The sequence below is a fragment of the Penicillium diatomitis genome (assembly GCF_028827545.1).
Source record: "Penicillium diatomitis strain IBT 30728 chromosome Unknown utg000002l_segment0_segment0, whole genome shotgun sequence".
Classification (NCBI taxonomy): Eukaryota; Fungi; Ascomycota; class Eurotiomycetes; order Eurotiales; family Aspergillaceae; genus Penicillium; species Penicillium diatomitis.
In genome coordinates this window covers 1,422,550-1,443,898 of record NW_026623174.1, presented here as the reverse complement: position 1 = coordinate 1,443,898, position 21,349 = coordinate 1,422,550, and the positions used below count along the sequence as shown (strand labels likewise).

The following is a 21,349-nucleotide window of genomic DNA, read 5'->3' as shown; positions in this document are numbered from 1 at the left end:
ATCAAGAAGATATCCCGAGGTTATACGTTAGATAAGAATTGCAGTCATCTGTGCTACTTGTGACAATCGGGCAAAGTGCCTCAGTCCCATCCCGGTTCTCTCTTGATAGGAGTCTACAATCCCTGAGTAGGCAGCATGAATGTGCTCATCAGTCAGCAAAGATGGTTGACGTGAATGAGTTGGTCAATTTACGTACCACTAATGACCCCAGCCCTGGCGGATTTCAAAACTTTAGATAATGAATGATATTCAAGACAATATTCATGTCAAGTCTCATTGAACTACTCCTTTTTTTTGTTATTTTTCTCTCTCTCCTCTTCTTTCTCCTTCTTCTTCTTTGCAGCCTCTTCTTCTGTCGCTTTACCTTTGATCAGGTTCCCAAACTGATTATATACAGGCGCGTCTGGGTCCCCGTTTTCTTTACCCCATGGGCCGAGATCGTCATCAAACAAGTCACGCTCCTGGCCCTGACACACCTCGGATATGGTGACCCAATTCTCATCGTCGGTCCACAGGCCACCTCGCCCACCGCGCATGTCCCACCAATCCTGGCCGCCCAGGAGCGCGGACTGAGCCGCGTCAAAGTCATGAGCAGAGCGGACATATCGCCGCAGAAGAGCCCGTGCCGAAGGAAAGAACCACATTTTCTCCCACCATCCATTGCGCAGCTTGGGGTCTCCGTTGAGATGCAGGAGAACTGGTACAGATGCCGAGTGGGGGTTCGTGGCCAGAGAGACATTGCTCCACGAGTGCTGTTCAGGGTGTGGAAGATTGTCCAGCGTCGAATTGAAAGATGGGGCCGCGCTTCGTTCGGTTGAAGGGCTAGTCTGGTCAAACGGACTGGGCAGTGCAGCAATGTCCTCTGGAAGGAGAAGACGATGTTCCCGCGGAACTCCGAATTGTCCCTGTAAGTGAGACGTAGTGGTTATGTTGCTGAATTCAATCCACTCAAGGTCGTTCCGTGACAAAATCTGATTGAAGAAAAGTTGCGATTCATAATCCACGCCGATGCCGTACTCGTAGCGATGCCCGGCCTCGAGCCGAACGCTGATCCCCTCGATCTCCACGGCATCGGAGATTCCCAGCAGTTTATAGACCCATTCCTTGACCTTGTTGACAGTCCGCAGCCGCTCCAGCTCGCGGATCACTTCCTGGCGACCAAACATCTGGGTCAACGCCTGGTAGTCGCTATGGGATGTATGTCGTTGAGCCATCAGGCGAAGTACCTCATCGTAGATAATGCGCAAATCTGCAGCCTGGCCAATCACGGCACCGGGGTTCAACCACCGTGGCCGGTTCAAATGACCATCGGGATGCGCATCTGTCTTCCACCCATACACATCAGGCGGCAGAGTCGACTCTGGAACGGTGACGCATCCGGGTTCGTCTTTGAGAGCGTGGTAGCATAGTTTGCTGGCCCCAAAAACAACTCGCTGGCTGTACTTTTGTATCAATTCGGGACGGGACCCGTCGGGCTTTTCCACCGCCGCGTAGCCGTACTTCCTCTTGAATCTTTCATTGTTTCCGCGCACGATGTTTTGGAACCTTTCCACAAGGACCCGTGGCGGCAATTGAAAGAATGTATCCTGCGCATCCACAATTAAGACAAAGTCATGGTCTTTGACAATCCGCTTATTCTTTAAATAATCACGTATGCGGGTAATCCGGTCAACAGTGAGCTCTAATTCCGTCGCTCCGGGCTTTCGGTGACCATAGCCGATCAATGTCGGCGGTGGATAACCCAATATCATTGCAGATGTCACGGTACGACAAGCGCCTCGAGTTCCCGCGGTGGTAGGGACGAGGAGATGGAGATGTGGGTGAACATGTTCGGGATCGTGGGGAAGGCTTTCGTTCGCGGCAGTGCCTAACTTTGGCGGAAGTGCGACCTGCGCATCTTCTGGGCGTATTGAAAAGGGGTGGTCAGATGGAAATTTTTTCCAGTAGTCGGGCTCGGATGCTTTCTGAGTATCGGGTCTTCTGTCAGTCAATGGTGAAGTGATGCTGCTATGGCCGTCCCGTCGACGATACCAGGCAATGCGCCCATCGACGTCGCAATGGAGTGATCACTCACCGAGGACGGAGCAAGGTACCATAGAGCAGAGAAGAATACTATAGCAGAAAAGATCACAGCTCTCGTGCGGTACGTGCGCGGGCGATATTGCGAGGCCTGTCGCATGAAGCTTGCGGTATATGGGGGGCTTGGCCCCCTCAAACTGCGAGAATGACGTGCTGGCTAACGACATTCTACTGGATCACTCGGGTTGGAGTGGGAGCGGACAGTATGATCATTGCGTTATACCAATACCGAAAAGACCAGTGTTGATGGGCAGATGAGGTCACATTGAACGAGCTCGTAGAGACGGCCACGGGGTTCAACACGAGGTTGATATCCACAGACGGACCGTTTGGAAGCTGGCCAGGGGAAGAAGGTAACACCCGCGGCGATCGACGTGGCGCTCCCGTTTCCGGCCCGAGTCGGCGTCTGGCGCGCAAAATAGTACGGGCGCAATGCATAAGCTGCAAGCAAACCTACTTCAATCTTGATGAGGCACTTTCGTCAACTGGAATAGTAACTTCAATTATATCGATCATAAGTTCATACCCAAGAAAACGCAGCAGTAGCGCCCAGCCGTAGCGTATCTGCCCAGATCTATATTGATGCCTGAGCTTTATTTTCTATGCCCATCTCTGTATAGGCTTGATCTAATCCAGATAGATCTCTTCTCGGAGGCGCTGTAGGTTACGGAACAGGCCACCGCCAGTCGCTCCACTGTCATTGTCTCGCGGTGGCTCCATGCGTGATCGAGGCGCACGCTGGCTCTGCTCGGCCATGGCTTGCTTATGGTCCAAGTTGCGCCTTCGCTCATCCACGATTCGACCAAGGGCATCCACAAAGCGCTGTCGCGCCTTTTCCTCTGCAGAGCCCTTCCAGACGACGGCCAGCTGGCGTAAGGCCTCAAGTCGCCGACTGGCCGCCTCCAGACCCTCGCGTCCGCCTTCGTCGCGGTCCAGCAACCCCGTAATCTCCGCCCGGATCTTCCTCATCACTTCTTGTCCTTTCTCCTCCTGGTCGCTGCCTTCTGCACCAAGCTCTGGCCCTGACACGGAGATGAAGGAGGAGGAGAAAGAGATCTCAGAGGGGGGAAGGGGCCACTCCATCGCATCTCCAAATGTCTGGACGACATCTTCGAGGCGCGCGCGTACGGAGTTCAGGGTGCGAAGGTTGGCAATGTACTCGGGTTCGTGGATGGTAGGCAGGACTGCACGCTCTGCGGCACCTTCGCCCTCGTCTCCTTCTACGGCGCTCGGTGCCTCTTCGGTCGGTTCTTTCGGGGTTTCCTGGTGGACGGTGCCAGTCACGCGGGACTGGGTATCTGCTGTGGACTCGGGTACAAATTTGGCAATGTCCTGGTCCAGCGTTTCTGATAGAGTCTCCGATAGTCCTATCGTCTCTCCTCGCAGGAGTTCCACCTCGTAGGCGAGCCGCCCTCCCCCGCGAAGAATCTCATCGCTCAGCTGCGAGAGGGTACTCGACAGGCGCACATTTTGGGCGCTGATCTGCGACAGCAGTGCTTGTAATTGCACGGACAGCTCCGTCAGTGGCACGGAGCCTTGTGGTCTGACTGCGCTGCCCTGTGGAGATGTGACCGCTAGTGGTGACAGTGTTTCGTTGAGGAATTCGGCAGGGTCGAAGTTCGGGTCTTCGAAATTGGGGGTTGTCTCGGTGGCAGGCTTGCCTCCGGCTCGGGCTGCGGAACTGTAGCTCGGAGCGACCATACTCGACTGCCGTGGGAGGGTTTTGGTCGATTAGAAAGAATCTTCCAACGATGAATACTGAAGCATCTAATTTGCCGTCAATGGCGGAGCTCTCAATGGGTTGTAACGAGGTCAAAGTGTTCAAGGCCTGATGAGCTGGCCCGCATTCTCTCCGCATTCCTAGCATGTGGGAGCACGCCAGACCGCTTTGATTGGGCAGTGGGCATGACACCTTAAATCCATTGAAGTATACAACAGTCGTCTTGAACCGGTGATGCTTTGATGATGTACCTCCATGATTGTAGAGCAGGGGGGTAAGTCGTTAGCAAAAGAGGCCTCGACATACTTGGGATCGTCACCTAGTTGTACTGGGTTGAATCAACACTACATTCCACGGGCTGCCGTGGTAATCACTCCATCAGCCGAGATTTCATAAGTTTCCATCATGCTGCGGGAGTAGGTATTGCCCTAAATATATTTTGGCACCATAAGTTTGCTTCCTATACCTATGTCTGCGCCCCCTCCACCATTCACCGATTCAATAGATACCTACATACCAGGTAGCTACGTGATTCAATCCGTGCGGTACCTCTTGTCAATAGACCAGGGACGTGGACACTCGTAATTATACCTGCCGGACTTATCCATATGTAGTTATGTACTGCAGCAATGACTTGTACAAAGATCGTGAGAGAACCGGTCAAAAGGTACAGCGTGTGAGGCCGAACTGTGGGACCGCAGTCTTGTGATGGGTTGACCGAAATAAAAAGAAATGCATCATCCGTGAATCGAACACGGGCCTCGTCGATGGCAACGACGAATTCTACCACTAGACCAATGATGCTAGTTGATGTTAAGTATCGTCAATCTTGGCTATATATATTGTTTAAATCAACCCTCCTGACCTTTCTCGTTAAGCATCCAGACCACCACGCTCAGCCAGTGACTTCGTTCAATTTATACGCGCCGCTGCCATGGACCCAACACTAACAGTCAGCTCCCAGGGCAAATGCTTTCTGGTCCCCAAATGACGAGAAGCGGAGTGCACAGTTCAGATGTGAAGTGGTCAAGGATGTTAGTGAATAGACCTCGATATATGCTGCGACAAATCCTTGTCTCGCCGTCATGTCTTGAAACTGGCGACCGAGAGTAGCGAGCTACTGTATATTGTCATCCTAACAGCCGCAGCATTGACGTCATCTCCATATTTCGCTGCAAGTACCCAATTCTGCCGGCCGAGTCGACACGATGGAAAACCTACGCAGATGCCCCATAATTCTGCATACTGTGCATAATACATACTACATAGTGAATAGTGCAGTAGTAATATACAAGACTACTCGTATACTCTGCGATAGCCCAGGTGTACAGTTGGACACCACCAGTAGTCCCCCCTTCGCGATGGCACGGATCGTTTTCGTATCGGGTGGCCGCTCACGAGGTCTGCGCCCGATCGAGGGCAGTACTGGGTCCGATCTGAGATCGTCCGCATTCGGCAGTAGCTCTGCGCTCTTGGCCCAACGGGACGGCGACAGCTTCCGACCGACTTGTGAAGATTGGAGGTAGTAGTGGTGTAGTGTAAGCATGTAGCTTTACCGACTCAAAAAGCAGTCACGTTTGAGGAGGATAATCATTGCCCGCGCCAGCAAGGGCACTTCTCCAACGTTACAGTGGTAGCAAGGTTGGAGCCGAGATCTATATCACCATTTCACTGTCCCTGTAGCACATTATTCTCTGAGTGTCTCGGCTGTGTTCTGCTGATATGGTCTCCCATGACTTCCTTGCCCCTTCCCAGCCATCTGAGCCTCGCTGGTCGCCTTACGGGAGGGGCGAACAGGGCTCCACACTGACGCTGCCCCAGATGCAGTGCGGCTTGACGTTGTCGGGCTTGATATCCTCCTTCGTAGATGGGGACTGTAGCTTCATCGAAGAAATAAAGAAAGATCTCACCGTCTCACCAGCCAATGCTCGGTCTGCAGCTCTCACATGAGGACGGCGGCTGGAGTGCACATGCTTATCGTTGAGGCTATTCCCCGTAGGCCAAGAAGATGCAGAGCACCGAGCGTGGTCGGCCTCGAAATGAGCAGGCTGTGCATGATGCAGAACATCGTGAAGGGTCTTCCGCACCCAGTACCGAGTACCGGACCCCAGTAGCAACCAAGCAAGCCCCACGCGACAGGAGGTAAACTCGCTCCCCCCAGACCAGAAGCAGAGACACCACAACCAGTCCAACTTCTTTCAAACTTCACAGCCCACAATCAGGGCTGTGCCTCACTGCCTAGTACTACAGTACTAGTGCGCCCGGCCTTAGTCAGAGCCTGAAGAACACGGTCATTTGACGCCTCGGATAGTCGGCAGGCAAAAGAAACGCGCCAAGGCCACCACGGCTGAATGTTGTGAACCTGCCAGTAGTTAGTCGATGAGTCGATGGCTTTGTGAATAAGAAGAAACAACACAAACCGAAATTGGATCTGAGTCCTTCCCCACCACCGACACGACCATTATCCCTCGGGAGGCAATGACAGCATGCATGCATCAACGAGGCTTGGCTGATGCACATCCCCGGACGGAGAGCCCCAAAGGACCCCGTCTCGGTCAAGTTTAGAAAATGCACGCGTGAATTACAGTAGAGGGATCATTGCTCAAGGAGCAAAGGGAGAACAAAGATCACCACAGCCAATAGATTGAAGCACGCAGGAATCTGGAGGCCACGCATGAACAAACCGAATACACGACCAACGCCCTCGTCGGCCACCGTGCAGATGCCAGGTTGCCCCCTCTCTCTCCACTGCGGAGCATGGCGAGGTACGGATGGTCCACTCTGGAGCTGCCAGGAAAGTCTATTGTCGATCGTCCCTTCAATCCATCCTTTTCGGTCGACATCTGCTCCATGGATCGGGCGATGGAGAACGAGGAGAGCGCGGAAGAGAGGTCCAAGTGCCCCGGGAGACAAAAGGTTCACAACCCACCGGGGCTCCCAAGGCGGCTCGTGTCAGCTGTGTATTTAAGCCTTGTGCGACCGGCCCCTCTACTCGGGTCCAAAGATTCTTTTTGTATTGCATAGAATCCTTCCTTCTCGGACGCTTCTTCCATTCCCAACAAGACATCGCCATCTTCCCGCATTCAAATCAGAGTCACATCATATCTTAGCTCGGTCAGAACACCATGTCCCTCAACGGCCTGAACAACGTCGACGGTGCCGACGGCCACGCCGGCGACATCAACGGCAAAGCGCCTGCACGTGAGCCTCCATCGGTGGTCCCCGGCAACAGCTTGGTAAATGTGCAGCCAGCTCGACTGTCCGATCTTCAGCCACGTTATGCGGCCGTGATCAAGCATGACGATGACAACCCCGATGCCCACGGATGGTATGCGAAGCTAAGTGAGTAGCACACCCCTGTGCCACCTCCTTGAACCTCGGAGCTGCCCTTATTGACTGGATTGTTTTCGACTGTAGTTCACAGCCTCGGAGAGTGCATCGGTTTCTGCGGTGCCATTCCTTGCTGCATCTGTTGCCCGAACCCGTTCAAGCCCGTCGACCAGGGCCAGGTTGGCTTGGTCTCCAAGTTCGGACGGTAAGTAGTGCTGCTGCTCTATCTGGTCGTCACGGCCATGGACAAGGATGTCCTCTTGTGGTGTCTCCGCATCTCCTAACGCATCGAGTTCCCCAGATTTGAGCGATCTGTCGACCCCGGTTTGGTCAAGGTCAACCCGCTGAGCGAGCATTTGACCACTGTGGACGTCAAGATTCAGATCGTTGAAGTTCCTCGCCAGGTCTGCATGACCAAGGACAACGTCACCCTCAATCTGACCTCCGTCATCTACTACCAAGTGACCTCCCCTCACAAGACCGCGTTCGGTATCTCCAATGTGAAGCAGGCTCTGGTGGAGCGCACCCAGACCACGCTGCGCCATGTCATCGGTGCTCGCGTGCTGCAGGACGTGATTGAACGCCGCGAAGAGATTGCCCAGTCGACTGCCGAGATCATCGAGGAGGTAGCCGCGGGCTGGGGTGTTCAGGTTGAGTCGATGTTGATCAAGGATATCATCTTCAGCAATGACCTGCAGGACTCCCTCTCCATGGCCGCTCAGTCCAAGCGTATCGGTGAGAGTAAGGTCATTGCGGCTCGCGCCGAAGTCGAATCCGCCAAGTTGATGCGACAGGCTGCCGATATCCTGTCCTCCGCCCCGGCCATGCAGATTCGATACCTGGAAGCAATGCAGGCCATGGCCAAGACGGCCAACAGCAAGGTCATCTTCTTGCCTGCCACCAACCAGACCGTTCAGCAGCAGCTCGCCACGGCCGACGCTGCCGGTGAAGGTCCCAGCAATTATGGCTCCATGGATAACCGTGAGGATGTTGGATTTCAACGTGCGATGAATGCTTCCGTCATCGAGGACATTTGAGGAATTCAAACGTGATGAACATCCGGGGTGTTCGAACCTCCCTTAAACGGACGACTACTTGACGATGATATGCCTCATCCCATACCCTTTAATACGCAACGTTTTATTCGACCACCTGCCGGTAGCGATGAGAGCTATGCTCGCCATGAGAGTGCTCTCCCCACTACTCACCACCCACCCACCTCTCCCTGTTTGTGGATCATAATCTACTCTATCTTGACTTTTATGCGACTCACGAATCAGACCTTCGACGATACCCGCTTTCTTTCGATATGCTCCTGTTTCCACGTTCTGCAGGTTCTTGATTTGTTCGATGTACTTGACCACCTCTAGCTCAATATAATGACCATTCTTTTGCATTTGATTGTGTAAACCCCTTGTGTGAACGGAGTCTGACTGTCCCCAGGTCAAGGCTCAAAAGCTTTCAGCACCCTGTCCCGAGTTATCACCGAGAGCTTGCTTACGCCCACTACGGCGCCGATGTGTGTCGCCGCATGTTGAATGACTCTCGTAAACTGCGAGCCCTTGGAATGTGACAGTGTTACAAGGCTAGGTGGATAGCTCTTAGGAGCAGCAAAGTTAAAATCTCCCATTGAGCCAATTCATCATAACAGATCCACGCAACCCCATGACATTAACCTCGGGCGGCTTCAACCTCCGACGTCCTGCTATTCCCGAATGAGGCTAACGAGGCACCGGAACCAACGAGCAGCCAGATACCTAAGTAGGAAGCATGTGTCAGATCTGCCCAGCCCCATTGCCGGACCTAAAGCTGACAAGCCATACTACCATTTCAACTTGGAGAGCTTACCCGCGGTGGAGCTGTGATCCACGTCTCGGCGGGTCGGCGTTTTTGTCCATTATTTTAGTGATGCAAGTGGTTGACCGCGGCCTTTACTTTCCTTACTTGTATGAGTCACGATCAACATTCTTCCTCCGAAGCTCTGATCATCGTCTGTCTCACAAACACGGTATTGCTCGAGTATCACGGATTTCAATCAGAAACCGCGGAATTCCGGTACGGTCGTGAAGCTTTTCTCTAAAATCGCGACTGTTATTTTTGGGCCAGATTCTCAGATCTCCCCGCCGTCATGTCCTCCGACCCACCAAAAGCACCCTACGCTCCACGAACGTGGGTTCGAGTTGAGAGCGACATCTTCGTTTCCAATGACCCATCACTACTCTCAATCAAAGCCGTCAACGAAGCCTTTGCCCAAGACTGGCTTTACTGGGGTAAACCCTTCCCCGAAGAAGTCATGTACCACATGCTCCACGATTCTATGAGTTTCGGCGTATACAAGTACACCCAGTCCCTCTCCGATGGTGGAGAGCGAGTCGCCCCATCCACAGAAAACACCCGCCAGATTGGTCTCGCTCGCATGGTCACCGACAACGTCACATTCGGCTATCTGTCTGATGTCTATGTGCTTCCGGAGTTTCAGGGCCTTGGGCTCGGACGATGGCTCATGGACTGCATTTCGGAGATTTTCTCGATTGAGAATATGCCGAATCTACGTCGGATTATGCTGTTGACGGGGGATAAGAGGATGCAGGACTGGTATGCCAAGATCTTTGGGATGGAGGTTATTGCGCACGAGCGACGGCCTGATATTGGGCAAGATTTGGTGTTTATGTGTGTGAGGCCCAATGCAAGATCTGAGCATTGATCGATGTATCAAGTTTCACTGGAAGTCTTGCTTATATAGTGGCCCGTGAGTAGAGGTAGCCGGGCACTTTTCATGAATCAATAAGTAGCAAATGGAGCAGGTGTTGGTTCTTTCTTCTCCATTTTGCTCCAGCTGGGGCTCGCAAATTTGATCTCATCTGGTATCTCCGAATCGTTTTGTCCATTCCAGCAATGACATCCGTGCGTCTTGGCCCTGTATCTCACGTAGATGACGATGAGGGGAAGCACAGTTCTCATGTTTTCCAAATGTCTAGACTCGCGTGCCAGCAGGTAAATGGTTAATGACGAGTGATCTTTACTCTTATGAGCGTAAGTCAAGTAATGTTTACTAGGAGCAAGTGTTGGTTCTTCCGTCTTCAATTCTAAGACAGTATGGCTCATAACTTCGATCTCATTTGGTCCTGATGTCTCGTCTCTGTGATTCTTTGTAGCAGGAATCTTCATACAACTTTGGCCTGCGTCTCATATTGCTTAGAATCAGGAAGAGCTTGATTCCCATGTCAATGATGGCCTTTTTCCGTATGCCAAATCTCTGCTGCTACACTTTACTTTCAGTCTGACCTTGTTCAAGGGCCGCAAACCCAGGAGCCTCTGATCCCTTCCAGTCACTGGAGGGATTCTGCCATGTTTACTTGCCCAACACACGTCCAGCACACGTCCAGCACACGTCCCTAATGTTTGTGTCGCTTAAGCATGTGAAGAATTGTTTGCTTGATCTCAAGCGCCGTGGAAAAAACTATAAATACCAGGCTTCCCCCCCCCAAGAATCTTTTTTCATCTTTCCTTCTTACATCTCTCACTTTCCTCTCACCTCACTTTCATCTCACCTCACTTTCCCCTCATGGTGCCTCACCATGACGCCTCCCACAAACCACCCTACCGAGACATCCAACCTAAGGATGCCTCCCTTCTCATGATGCCTCATCATGATACCTCCCTCATCATCACACCATGTCATCAACACATCCAACAATAGGATGCGTCCACCATCAAACATCACATGAAGGATGACAGGTAACCCCACCCTACCCTCACGACTCCCATCACACAACATCATATTAACAATACAGTCAGCACCAGCCACTCCTTCTTTGGGTTTCTTCAATCGAAGAACCCCCCCATACAAACACTTGCGGTGTGGAGGCACAAGCCGCTGGGTAGGAGTCCAGGATGAAGAAGCATCGGACAAACATGGGTTTATCATAAGAGACGAAGAAGCGTCTATCATCATACATCTTTACATCCTTTCTCCGAGATCACGTCTCGATGTAAGTATCTATCACAGTATTTGTTGTTTCTAACTTGGTGCTCACAGTTGCTAACTATCTTGTGTCACAGGTCTTCCACGTTGGCCACGAGCCTCATACATCTTCTGTTCTTTTTTTTCTCAAGATGATTTCTTGATGTGAGTGCCCTTCCAGTCCTGCTTAACCCTGTTTTGATACTCAGAGTACTTACTATCCTTCACTACAGGCTTCTACAACTTGACTACTGCTAGCCTTTTGAAAAAAAAAACAAGAAACAAGAAACAAAAGAACGAAACACAAAAGAAAAAAATAGAAAAAAAAACTACAACTTCCTCACAAGAGCAATCGATATCAAGACAACAAGTCGAAGTACGCACTTCAAGTATCTTCGATCATTGATTGCAGTCAGCACTAGAAAGCGAAAAACCCCTCCATGAAATCGCTCAACACCGCTCAAAGCACACACGAACCGAACAACGACACAAGCTTCAACAAACATTTGCGGTGTGGAGGCACAAGCCGCTGGGATGGAGTCAAGGGTGAAGAAGCACCAGACAAACATGGGCTACAGAGGGACGAAGAAGCGTCTTGGAAATCAAATACATTTGCATCCATCTTTCGAGATCATGCCTCGATGTGGGCATCTATTCTCGTCTCATTTATCCCTGTTTCTGTGTTCACAGTGTCTGGACATGGCTTTCTCACAAGTCTCCCTATGCTGGCTACTGGACTTGTCAACTTTACTGTGTGTTGTGCACCAATCCGAAACCAAAGGGACCTCCACATCGCAAAATAAAACAAAATGATACAAAAGATTGCCAATGCTTTGACTACAATCGAATCCGATTTGCGTCGACAGACACGTCATTTGGTCATTTCTATGACATCGGTCCCTACAACCCAACACACACAGGCAGTTCAAGAAGAGAAAGCAACAACTATGGCCACAATCCTCCTCAAAGCGCAGCCGCTACTTCAACAGCCTCCTTCCAGTCCGTTCTCAGTTCCACCAACAAGATCAACTCATCTCACATCATCAAATGAGCAAGATGCTACACCTGGCGCTTATTTTCACCCAACTTTCTGTGAGAACCTTGGCAAGCTGTGCTTTACATCAATATAGTCATAGTCCACACAAATATGAATCCCGTGTCAATCTACTATCCTTACTTTTAGCCTATGAGAAGAACTTCTATAGTGTAAAAATCACTTGACCTTGATGAGCAAGGTTCCTGGAATTCATTGATATTACTGTCTTTCCGTCACTGCTGACCTTCATGAATTTCACCCGCTCATGATGCCTTTACATTCTTACCAGGGCAGCTGTAGAGGAGTGGGCAGGTTCTCCCCAAGAACAGCCTCCGCAGTACCAATATCACTGAAACCACTTGATTAGCATATCCGCAATTCTGCGTCGTTTCGGGGCTCCTTGTACGTACCGCGGTCCACGGGGAGCCCAGTACTCGCCCGTTTTGCTGATATCAAAGGTTTCTATGAACGAAGCCAACGACTGAGCCGCCTCGTCGGGTGTCACGGCTATTGCACGTTATGGTCAAATCCAAATGCTTCTACTTCGGAGAAGGAGAGGACACAATTATGGAAACAGAAGGCTGAAGGATGGTCTGTTGTCAGCAAGACTTACCTCCACCGTCATCCCAAAATTTGTCAAAGCCAACACTCTTGGTCATCTCCGTTCGCATGAACCCCGGATGAACGAGTCCGACTGCGATACCCTGAGGCTTGAGATCCAAGCTTAACAGCTTTCCAACCATATTGGACGCGGCTTTACTAGCATGATGGCCGTAGTTGCCTCCTCCTTCCTTTTCGTGTCGAAGAGTGATACTGCCGCTCTCGCTGCTCACGATCATCACTTTGCTTCCCTTTCTTAAAAGACCCGCCTTGACCAGATGATGGACCACAAAGACAGGGCTGATTGCTGAGGTGGTGTACATTTTGACTTCTTTCTCCCAGTCGGGGGAGTCGAAGGACTCGGAGCCAAAGTACCCTGCTGTGAGGATCACTGAGGATAGGTGGGTGGAGGCGGGAATCTGGGAGACCAGTTTCTGGCCTACATCCGACTCGGAAACATCAATGCCTGGCAACCAGGTGATGTTTGGTGTTGATGGTGATTCTGGGGATCTTGCTGTGCCGAACACCTGGTTGGCTGGGTCCCTGGCGTAAAAGGTAGCCAGGGAGGCTCCCAGTCCCCGAGTTGCACCTACGATGAGAATGTTGTTGACCATTGTGAATGAGCTCGTTGATATTTGCACTGTCGAAATGGACGTACTGCCGTTCACACAGCAGATATACTGTTACTCAATGCATCTGTGTAACCGGATGCGCTATTCTGCAGTTGATTGACGCCAGCGGGATGACGTCATGTTCGATGCCCTACAGTCCGCCTCTTCCTTCTCCTTAAAGTCTAAACAAGTCAGTTAAACAGTGCGTCCGGGTAGGTTCAAGGGTGTCTTGGTTTCACTGATACCGGTGTATCAGTGATCGCAGTGGCAGTCAGAGACGCAGGACTGCCGGAAATGGCATGTTTTCCGCACTTCTCACCTCGTCGATTTGGGATTGACCGCCGATTGACCCTTAGGGCAGGATAGTGATCCAGTCTGAAGTAGAGCACCCAGAAAAGTGGTGCACGGCATGCAGATCGATCGAGAAGCACTCGATGATCGATATAGATCAGCCGTAATCAGCAGTCTTCGGAGAAGCTTTACACGTCTGTTTTCGTGCAGTCATAGTGGTCTATTCCTAAGTAATCGACATCTTCTTCAGACATCGATGGTTCTGGCCCATAATTGAGGGCCCAAGGCTCATCATGACATGGGGTGTAACTACCACTACCCTACTAAGTACCCGCTACTCACAACGGGGACGGTGCAAATCCCCAGACGAAGAGAACGAGAGTGATGGATCCAGGCAACAGATTCCGAAGGCTTTCTGGCTGCACAAGCGGAAGTTGACTTTCTCCCTCGGCAGTCACAAGTCTCTCGGAAAGTCAAGTTGACTTTCATTCGGACCAGTCTTCTTTCTTGGGGTCATATTCGAGTACATTCCTCCTTTTGCAATGGTACAGCTCTCGAGGTAGAGATCTCTCACCAGTCCCAATCAGGCCTGCGGTATTGGATTGACCCATCTGACCATGACTGGTGATTCTCCTCAAAATTAATCTCCACCCAGCCTGGAGCTCTCCTGGCATATCCGAAAAGCCGACAAGCGTGCAACCGATGTAAGCAAGGTGGCCGAGGACGGCCCATTTGCGAGGCCGAGATGAGAGGCGCCCGCTGAAGAAAACGGGCGAACCAACAATGAGGCTTCATGACGCGCAGGATCCACAGTCTCTCATTGTCCCGAATCAGGCTGGGCTAGCACAATACGAAATTGCTATTTTTGATTGAGGTTACTTACTCAACAAAGGCAGCATTCCCTCTGTCTGTCGAGAACGGTCCATGCCTCCTGATGGATGAGGGCGGTGCGCTTAGTCAGATTTTGATGCGCGCAACAGTACCAAAAGGAGATAGTTGGAAGTGTGGCTCCTCTTCTTGCAAGCTTTCTGAACGTGGAACTTGCGTAAGCCCGTCCTCGCTCCCTCTGCGCGGTCTTGTCAGAGCTGGTCATTCTTTGTGATAGCCTTATCCCAAGCATGACCAGCTTCCCCAAGATACGACCAGCTGTGGAAAAGTTTCGAGCTGCGCTTGCCCGGAGGAAAGAAGCCAAAGATCGATCTCATCGCCGCGGTGTTTCAGAGTCTACCTCGTCGTCATTAGGGTAAGTTGTTTCGTTGCTCTGGGATCATGAGCGTCATCCGCTACCGTCAAGACACGATCTTTTTATGTGGCCTTTTTTTATCTTCGGTTTCCTGGTCTAGTCTGACTGTCTGACTGATCATCCGTCCTGCCGCCAATAGCGTCAAAAATGTTAATGCTCCGATCCCTCCGTCGCCGTGGGGCTTGCCGGTCGAGATTCAAATCAAAATCTTTGGCTACTGCGACACAACTGATTTCTACCGCCTCAAACTGGTCTGCAAGTCCTTCAATGCGCTGCTGCTCTTGAATGAACACGAAATTGTCCGCCAATACCTCCGTCAACGTCGGCATGGAACCCTACCCTCTCCACTTGATGAGAAGCGAACATATACCCGCAATCCAGAGGATGACATGGTACTCCTGTCTGACCTATTTCCGCCCTCGAAGAGTGCCAAAGGTGGCCATCTGTACACCTTTCGCTACCTTCATGAGCTCCGATCCCGGCAGAAGCAATGCTCGAAGCTGTGCTATTACCTGGCGGATCGGGTGATGGATCGATTCATGCAAACCGAGCAAGTCTTTCTTCGATCATCATTTCCCGTCAAGAAGACCGAGCGGTCCGCAATGATCAAGAGAGGCAAGACCAGTATTTGGTTTCGCCTCGCCCCTCTCATGTATGTTGCCAATGACCGGACACGAACAGGGAACTCGGAGTGCCTCTGTGCGACAACCAACACGCGCTCAAACTGATACTGACTGGCACCCTAGGTACTACGTCATGTACTTTTTGCAAAGCTTCGCCTCCGCCAGGCGCGAGCATACCAATCTGTTGCTCCGAGCACACGAGTCCGGACAGCTTTCAGTTCCGGTGCCCGCCGAGACACGGCGAAAGATGTACCGCAAGCTGCAAACTCAGATCCTACGAGAACCTCCGTTTCATAACACCGCCGCGCTGGTTGCGACACATCATTGCATGCACCTACTGGTCTCTTTGATTCGATACACCATGGCGGCCGACACTGAGATTGACGATTCCTGGATCCTGTCCCTCTTGATGTGGTCCCCCTTCACTCGCATCATGGAATATTTCTCTGCCGAGATAGGCGACGGAGGCAACCAGCGCATGCAACGGAAGGATTTTATGTACAATTTCCACCGTGACATGACGGCCCATGAGAAGGATCATATGAACTCATTAATATTTGGCCCGGCGAATGGAGATACAGACCGCTCTGTGCGGGACTTGTGGTTTGACGCTGCATCCGTCGAGATGGAATTGCGAAAAGCGTCACCCCATCATGTAGAGACTGTGTGGACATGGAATGGCATGCCCATTGTATTAGGATGCCCGGACTGCCGGCCAGCTCCGGGCTGGAGGGCTTAATGATCAGCGATGCATTTTGTTTTCCATGTGAGCGTTTACTCCGAGCTCGAAATGAAATATAACGTCATTTGAACAGGGGAAACCCTGAATTTTAGTCCTCACTCAATATTGTGCTGTGTACAAGAATGGCGAGCGCATTCTCATAGACGACAAATATACACATGAAATAAGGAACTGCCTACATACTATTCGCGTCTGTTTAGCATGGCAGTGGCCTTGTAGGTCTTGAGATGTGCTTTGTGTTGTTTGTTCTGTTTGCAATCGAGGCGCGTCGCCGCAATCATACAACCACGCGACAAAAGACCAGACTGGGAGGAATATCATGCAATAATAAAGACAATCCCCGAGTCGGATAACGATGGAGAGTGCGTCGCAAGGACAACTATTCAACACCTCGTGGACTCTTCACCGTCTGTCCCCACTCTATCACGGCGAAGACTCAGTAAGTCTTCTCAGCAACGCCGCCGCACTGAAAGCATATGCAACGCGATTACGCGATCAACTCACCGGCGACGTCCTAGCTGGTCTGCACATCCCCACGAGTGCGACCGCAGACGAGACCTTGTCCCGGACGGGCGCATTACTCGATTGCCGCTGGGAGACTCTCGAGCCGAGCTCGACTCGACCCAACGCCTCGTTCTCGGGACTCCTGGTCACGCTTGAATATGAGAACATCTCGTGCAAGGCAGCTTTATTGGCCAGCCCTGACGACAATGATGCCACGAATTCCACGTCACGGGCCAAGCGTAGTGGCGTGACAATGCTGCCTTTGCTGTTGACGAGGTTCCCTACTGCTCTACGACAAACTTTCATCTCTTTCTTGCAGTCCAATTTCGATGCATACTGCTCGAATCTCCGACTTTCGTCGGCCTTCCTGTGTACAGGACTGGAGACTTTCATCACCGAATTGCGCGGGTCGAGAGATCACTCCAATGCAGATAATGCCGTCGAAGAGACGGTCAGGGATCTACAATTGTCACTGGCATTCTCATCGTCCATCACGCCGGCTTTACGAAATCTCAATGTCAACATTGCTCGAGATTCGCTCGTTGGATTTCTCAATTCTGACTCTACCTCGGAGACATCGCGAAGGAAATCGCCTACGCAGCGTCAACCAAAGAGCAAGTTAATCGCGAATATCAGCGCTTATCTCGATACACATCTCGCCATGCAAGTCGATCTTGACGGGTCACTACAGAACACGGTCTCCCGGCAGCATGTGCGACTGTCGAAAGTCGCATGTGCCGCGTTCGTGTTGGGCAGCGAGGGACGGATGAAGCTTGTTGTGAACGCGACGCAGACCAGTGGGAACGAAGATGATGCGGAGCAGCGAGTACCTCCATCTTTGAGGGCAAGTGAGATGCTGCTGCGTTCGATTATCGAAAAGGCTGCCATGGCCGATTTGAGTACGACTTGAAAGTTGTAGTTGACTTGGAATTCGCAGTTCCATTCCGGTCTTATGGTGGACCACGGTCACCACCATCACCCATGGATCGACTCTCGGATGCGTTTTGGAACGGCATCGATTGTTCCCGGGCAACTCAGGATATTCTGATCCCGGTTCTTGAATATTCCGCAGGATGGCATTGGCCTCAGGAGCAATGGTGCGGTCATGCATCATGCAGCGGCAGTCATCGGGAAGATCTAGGCCAAGATTTCACTACCCACAAGTCGCGAGCTATGCGAGCAGGAAGATCTACCATGTCCCACATGAACACGACGCTCTTGCCGGTGCGCTTGCTCACAGTCTCTAGTGGACCAAGCTTTGCAAACCACGTGTTGGTTTCTTCCATCATTCAAGTGGTCCGCTTTGGTGGCTAGCTTTGAGAGTGAAATTCAATCGCTTGGTGTTTCAGCCTAAAAGCGAATGGAATCTGTAGTTCAGTGGTATCAAACTTTTCTGCATGTCAAGATATATATGTCAGACTCGCAAGAACGAAAAAGTGTACACACGCTGCATTTATCATTCACATAATTTGACATTGAGCACCTCTCCCTCTGTGCTGGACGAAGAAATTGGAAACATAGTCGCCTGACGATACATGGTCCTCGTAGAATTGGACACTGTGTATGATTCAAGTGAAATCTCACATATCACTTTGCTCCTCAACCTCCGCCAACCGCAACGCTTCATCGACGCGAGGCACAAAATGTGTGATACCGCCACACTGCTCGACGATGCCACTCCTTTCAAACATCTGAAACACGCTGGATGCAGGAACACGGCAGAAAAACACTCGAACGCCCTGCTCTGTATACGCTCTCACAATCTCATAGAGCACTTGTGTACCAGAACCATCGATACTGGTGACTCCATGTACGTCAAAGATGATGTTCTTGTTGTTCTCTTCGCGGCGCATGCGAGGACGAGATGGATGCGTTCGGCTAGATCCATACAGTTCCAATCGTCGAAGACGATTCTTCAGATCGCCTGTATTGGCAAACGTGAGTGGCTCGGGGATTTTGACGATCAGTGCACCCTCAATGAGTTCCACGTTTTCCCGGTGAAGCTCGGCGTTGTCAAAGCGGGTGTGCGTGCCGGAAACTTTGCCGAGAATTTGGATGCGTGGCTGCGTAGCGTGACGGATGAGAATGATCACGGATAGTCCGATCCCCAGGGCCATTCCAAGCTCTAGGGAATAGAAAATGGTAGCGGTAAAGATCAGGAACATCAGTGTGAGCTCTGTCCATCCCCGCAGGCGGAGGAAGAAGATAATATCATGCGGACATTCCTCAACCAGACTGTAGGCGACGACAGAGATCATAGACGACAAAACGGCTTTCTAGGGGGATGGGGTTAGCAGTGGCTTCTGGATGCGATGCTGGTACGCGATATAGAGGGAGACCGCCTACCGGAAGATATGAAAGATAAGGCAAGAGCACGAGAATGGCGAAGAGTGTGATCAGACTCAGAAAGATACTACTCATTGGCGTACGAGCACCTGTCTGAGCATTGACCTTGCTACGACCGTATCCGCCAAAAGCCGGAAGAGACATGAAGCAACCACCCAGCAGATTTGCCACGCCGAGTGCTACCATTTCTCGATTTGCGCTCATATGCATCCCCTGAATACCATCGGGCTTCTCATCGCCCAGGCCCTTTGCAGCGACTGAGGACTCGAAGAAGCCTAGCAACGTGATGATGAAAGCTTTACTCATCGCGGTTCGAACGTGCGTCATATGGCTGAAGCGGAATGGCCAATGGAAGGTGAACAATTCGCTGGAACTGATTTCGGTATGACCGAGAAGCTGAAGGCCCTTGTCCTCCAATTTCAGGCCGTAGGCCAGTACCGCTGATAAAACAACGACAATGAAGCGATCTGGGAAATAGATGACCTGGGGAAAGCGAGGCATCATCCACTTCTTCAAAGTTCTGTATATCGCTTGATCAGACTCACGATTCCCTGTGGACCCTTTCAAGCCATGAATTGATGATCGGCTTACCTGAAGAACATAATGATGGAAAAGCTGATGAGTGAGACTGCTGCTGTCAGTCCATGACTTTTACCGACGTTCCGGAAGATGAATGTCAACTTCTCGACAGTCGCACCATGGCTGACACCAGCCTCCTTAGCAAGGTCCGCAAGGCCCAACTCCGGAATGAGTTGATCGGCAAAGATAACAAAGCCAATGGCGGTGATAAAGCCACGAAGGAATGGCCGACTCAAGACATTGTCCAGAAATCCCAGACGGGTGATTCCAGCAATGAGGATCATAGATCCTGCCATAGCGGTGGAGACCCCGACAATGATGGCGCTTTCCATAAGGTCATCTTCTTTAGGGCCGTTGCTTGGCATACTGGCCTTCACAATAGCTCCCGTCAAAAGTGATCCTGCCGCTTCTGGTCCAATCACCAAGAGGGGACAGCTACCCAGGATAGCGTATACGAAGGGATGAATCACAAAAGAGTAGAGGCCATTGACGGGAGGGGCGTGAGCGAGATTAGATGCTAGTGACAGCGCCATAGGAATATAGATCGACGACACTGTCAATGCAGCAATCAGATCTCCACGCAAGAACGACCATTGGTACTGGCTGATCCAGTTGAAGAATGGGATGTAGTACGAGATGTATCTGTGCTCGATGGTTAGCTGTTTGCTCTCGGTTGGACGCATCCCACGGTCGCAATGGCACCCTAGCCTCATCAACGTTAGATGCTTCTGAACATACTGTTTCCTATCGTCGTTCATAGACAATGCCGACAGCGACGATTTCATTTGCGGTGTAAAGTCGGAATCTGGACGTGACTCTGGCTCACCAGCACTGGCCCGGCTTTGGCCTGGAGTCGCCCCTCGATCACCATTCTCATTAACACCAAAGAGCAGGCCAGCATCCAGGCCATGATTCTGGCCCTCTGTTGGCTCCTCGGGTCGAGGAGAAAAGGTGCCGTGGCTACAGCGCCTTTCACCACATACTGGGTCAGACTGGTGATAAGACTCTAGCAGGCGGGTTCTTGCATCGGGTTCGTTCATGCCATTGATTCCAAGACCTGACGCACTCCGTCCCTCGTCCCCGGAATCTGGGCCTGGAGAAGCTCTTCTGCTGGAGTCATTGCGGAAAATGTCCATAATGCGATGTTGGAGGGACCTTGTTCCCCCCGAATCCTGGCGGAGGAGAGAGCTTGACTCGGACATGATGTAATGAGCCGAGGTGATACTTTATCTCAGGCTGGTCACTCGAAGGTTTTTGATGAACTGAACCCTAGCACCATTGCTCTGCCATTCAGAGCAGAAAGAATTACTGGAAAGCGGAAAGAAGTCACACAGCCTCGGGCCGAAATAAAGGATCAAGATCGTGTTGTATTTATGCTTTTCTGCCTTGTATGAAATTGAATTTCACCAGTCTTGAGAATGGGCGGTGTCACTGTTCGGAGGACTGACTAGTCGTAGTTCTAAATCTGGATATGCACTACTAAGGATTCCGATAAGCGATAAGAGGGGCCAACGGCCCTCCCACTGAAGCTGTCTCTTGACGTTGAGGAACTCGAAAGGCCACCAGAGTCAGAATTTTCCTGTTGACAACCGATCAACGGGAAGGATAAAGACCAAAATGGATGACGCCCTCAGTCGCGGCTCATTCTCTGGCCCTGCAGCATCTCTTTCATCCCCCCTTC

General features: G+C 51.4%; 8 protein-coding genes across 8 annotated transcripts; 4 read left to right on the top strand and 4 right to left on the bottom strand.

The window, feature by feature from the left end:
- Positions 1–281: 281 nt before the first annotated feature.
- N7539_001625 (glycosyltransferase domain-containing protein) lies at positions 282–2,246 on the bottom strand (the record flags this gene model as incomplete). The annotated part of the gene is made up of 2 exons (XM_056931228.1): positions 282–2,007; positions 2,071–2,246. 2 exons carry the CDS (start codon positions 2,244–2,246, stop codon positions 282–284), a joined length of 1,902 nt encoding a protein of 633 aa, XP_056793259.1.
- A 460-nt stretch (positions 2,247–2,706) lies between these two features.
- On the bottom strand, positions 2,707–3,780 carry N7539_001624 (uncharacterized protein; the record flags this gene model as incomplete). Its single annotated transcript, XM_056931227.1, has 1 exon — positions 2,707–3,780. One exon carries the CDS (start codon positions 3,778–3,780, stop codon positions 2,707–2,709), a length of 1,074 nt encoding a protein of 357 aa, XP_056793258.1.
- Positions 3,781–6,924: 3,144 nt separating this feature from the next.
- N7539_001623 (slipin family protein) lies at positions 6,925–8,166 on the top strand (the record flags this gene model as incomplete). The annotated part of the gene is made up of 3 exons (XM_056931226.1): positions 6,925–7,141; positions 7,217–7,334; positions 7,431–8,166. 3 exons carry the CDS (start codon positions 6,925–6,927, stop codon positions 8,164–8,166), a joined length of 1,071 nt encoding a protein of 356 aa, XP_056793257.1.
- A 1,091-nt stretch (positions 8,167–9,257) lies between these two features.
- On the top strand, positions 9,258–9,833 carry N7539_001622 (GNAT family N-acetyltransferase; the record flags this gene model as incomplete). The annotated part of the gene is made up of 1 exon (XM_056931225.1): positions 9,258–9,833. One exon carries the CDS (start codon positions 9,258–9,260, stop codon positions 9,831–9,833), a length of 576 nt encoding a protein of 191 aa, XP_056793256.1.
- Positions 9,834–12,411: 2,578 nt separating this feature from the next.
- N7539_001621 (oxidoreductase, short chain dehydrogenase/reductase family superfamily) lies at positions 12,412–13,343 on the bottom strand (the record flags this gene model as incomplete). The annotated part of the gene is made up of 3 exons (XM_056931224.1): positions 12,412–12,478; positions 12,540–12,636; positions 12,743–13,343. The coding sequence occupies 3 exons, from the start codon at positions 13,341–13,343 to the stop codon at positions 12,412–12,414; spliced, it is 765 nt and encodes a 254-aa protein (XP_056793255.1).
- Positions 13,344–14,749: 1,406 nt separating this feature from the next.
- On the top strand, positions 14,750–16,236 carry N7539_001620 (F-box protein; the record flags this gene model as incomplete). Its single annotated transcript, XM_056931223.1, has 3 exons — positions 14,750–14,874; positions 15,014–15,526; positions 15,621–16,236. The coding sequence occupies 3 exons, from the start codon at positions 14,750–14,752 to the stop codon at positions 16,234–16,236; spliced, it is 1,254 nt and encodes a 417-aa protein (XP_056793254.1).
- A 358-nt stretch (positions 16,237–16,594) lies between these two features.
- Positions 16,595–17,653, top strand: N7539_001619 (uncharacterized protein; the record flags this gene model as incomplete). Its single annotated transcript, XM_056931222.1, has 1 exon — positions 16,595–17,653. The coding sequence occupies one exon, from the start codon at positions 16,595–16,597 to the stop codon at positions 17,651–17,653; it is 1,059 nt and encodes a 352-aa protein (XP_056793253.1).
- Positions 17,654–18,323: 670 nt separating this feature from the next.
- On the bottom strand, positions 18,324–20,870 carry N7539_001618 (SulP family inorganic anion transporter; the record flags this gene model as incomplete). The annotated part of the gene is made up of 3 exons (XM_056931221.1): positions 18,324–19,019; positions 19,090–19,609; positions 19,681–20,870. 3 exons carry the CDS (start codon positions 20,868–20,870, stop codon positions 18,324–18,326), a joined length of 2,406 nt encoding a protein of 801 aa, XP_056793252.1.
- Between the last annotated feature and the right edge of the window lie 479 nt (positions 20,871–21,349).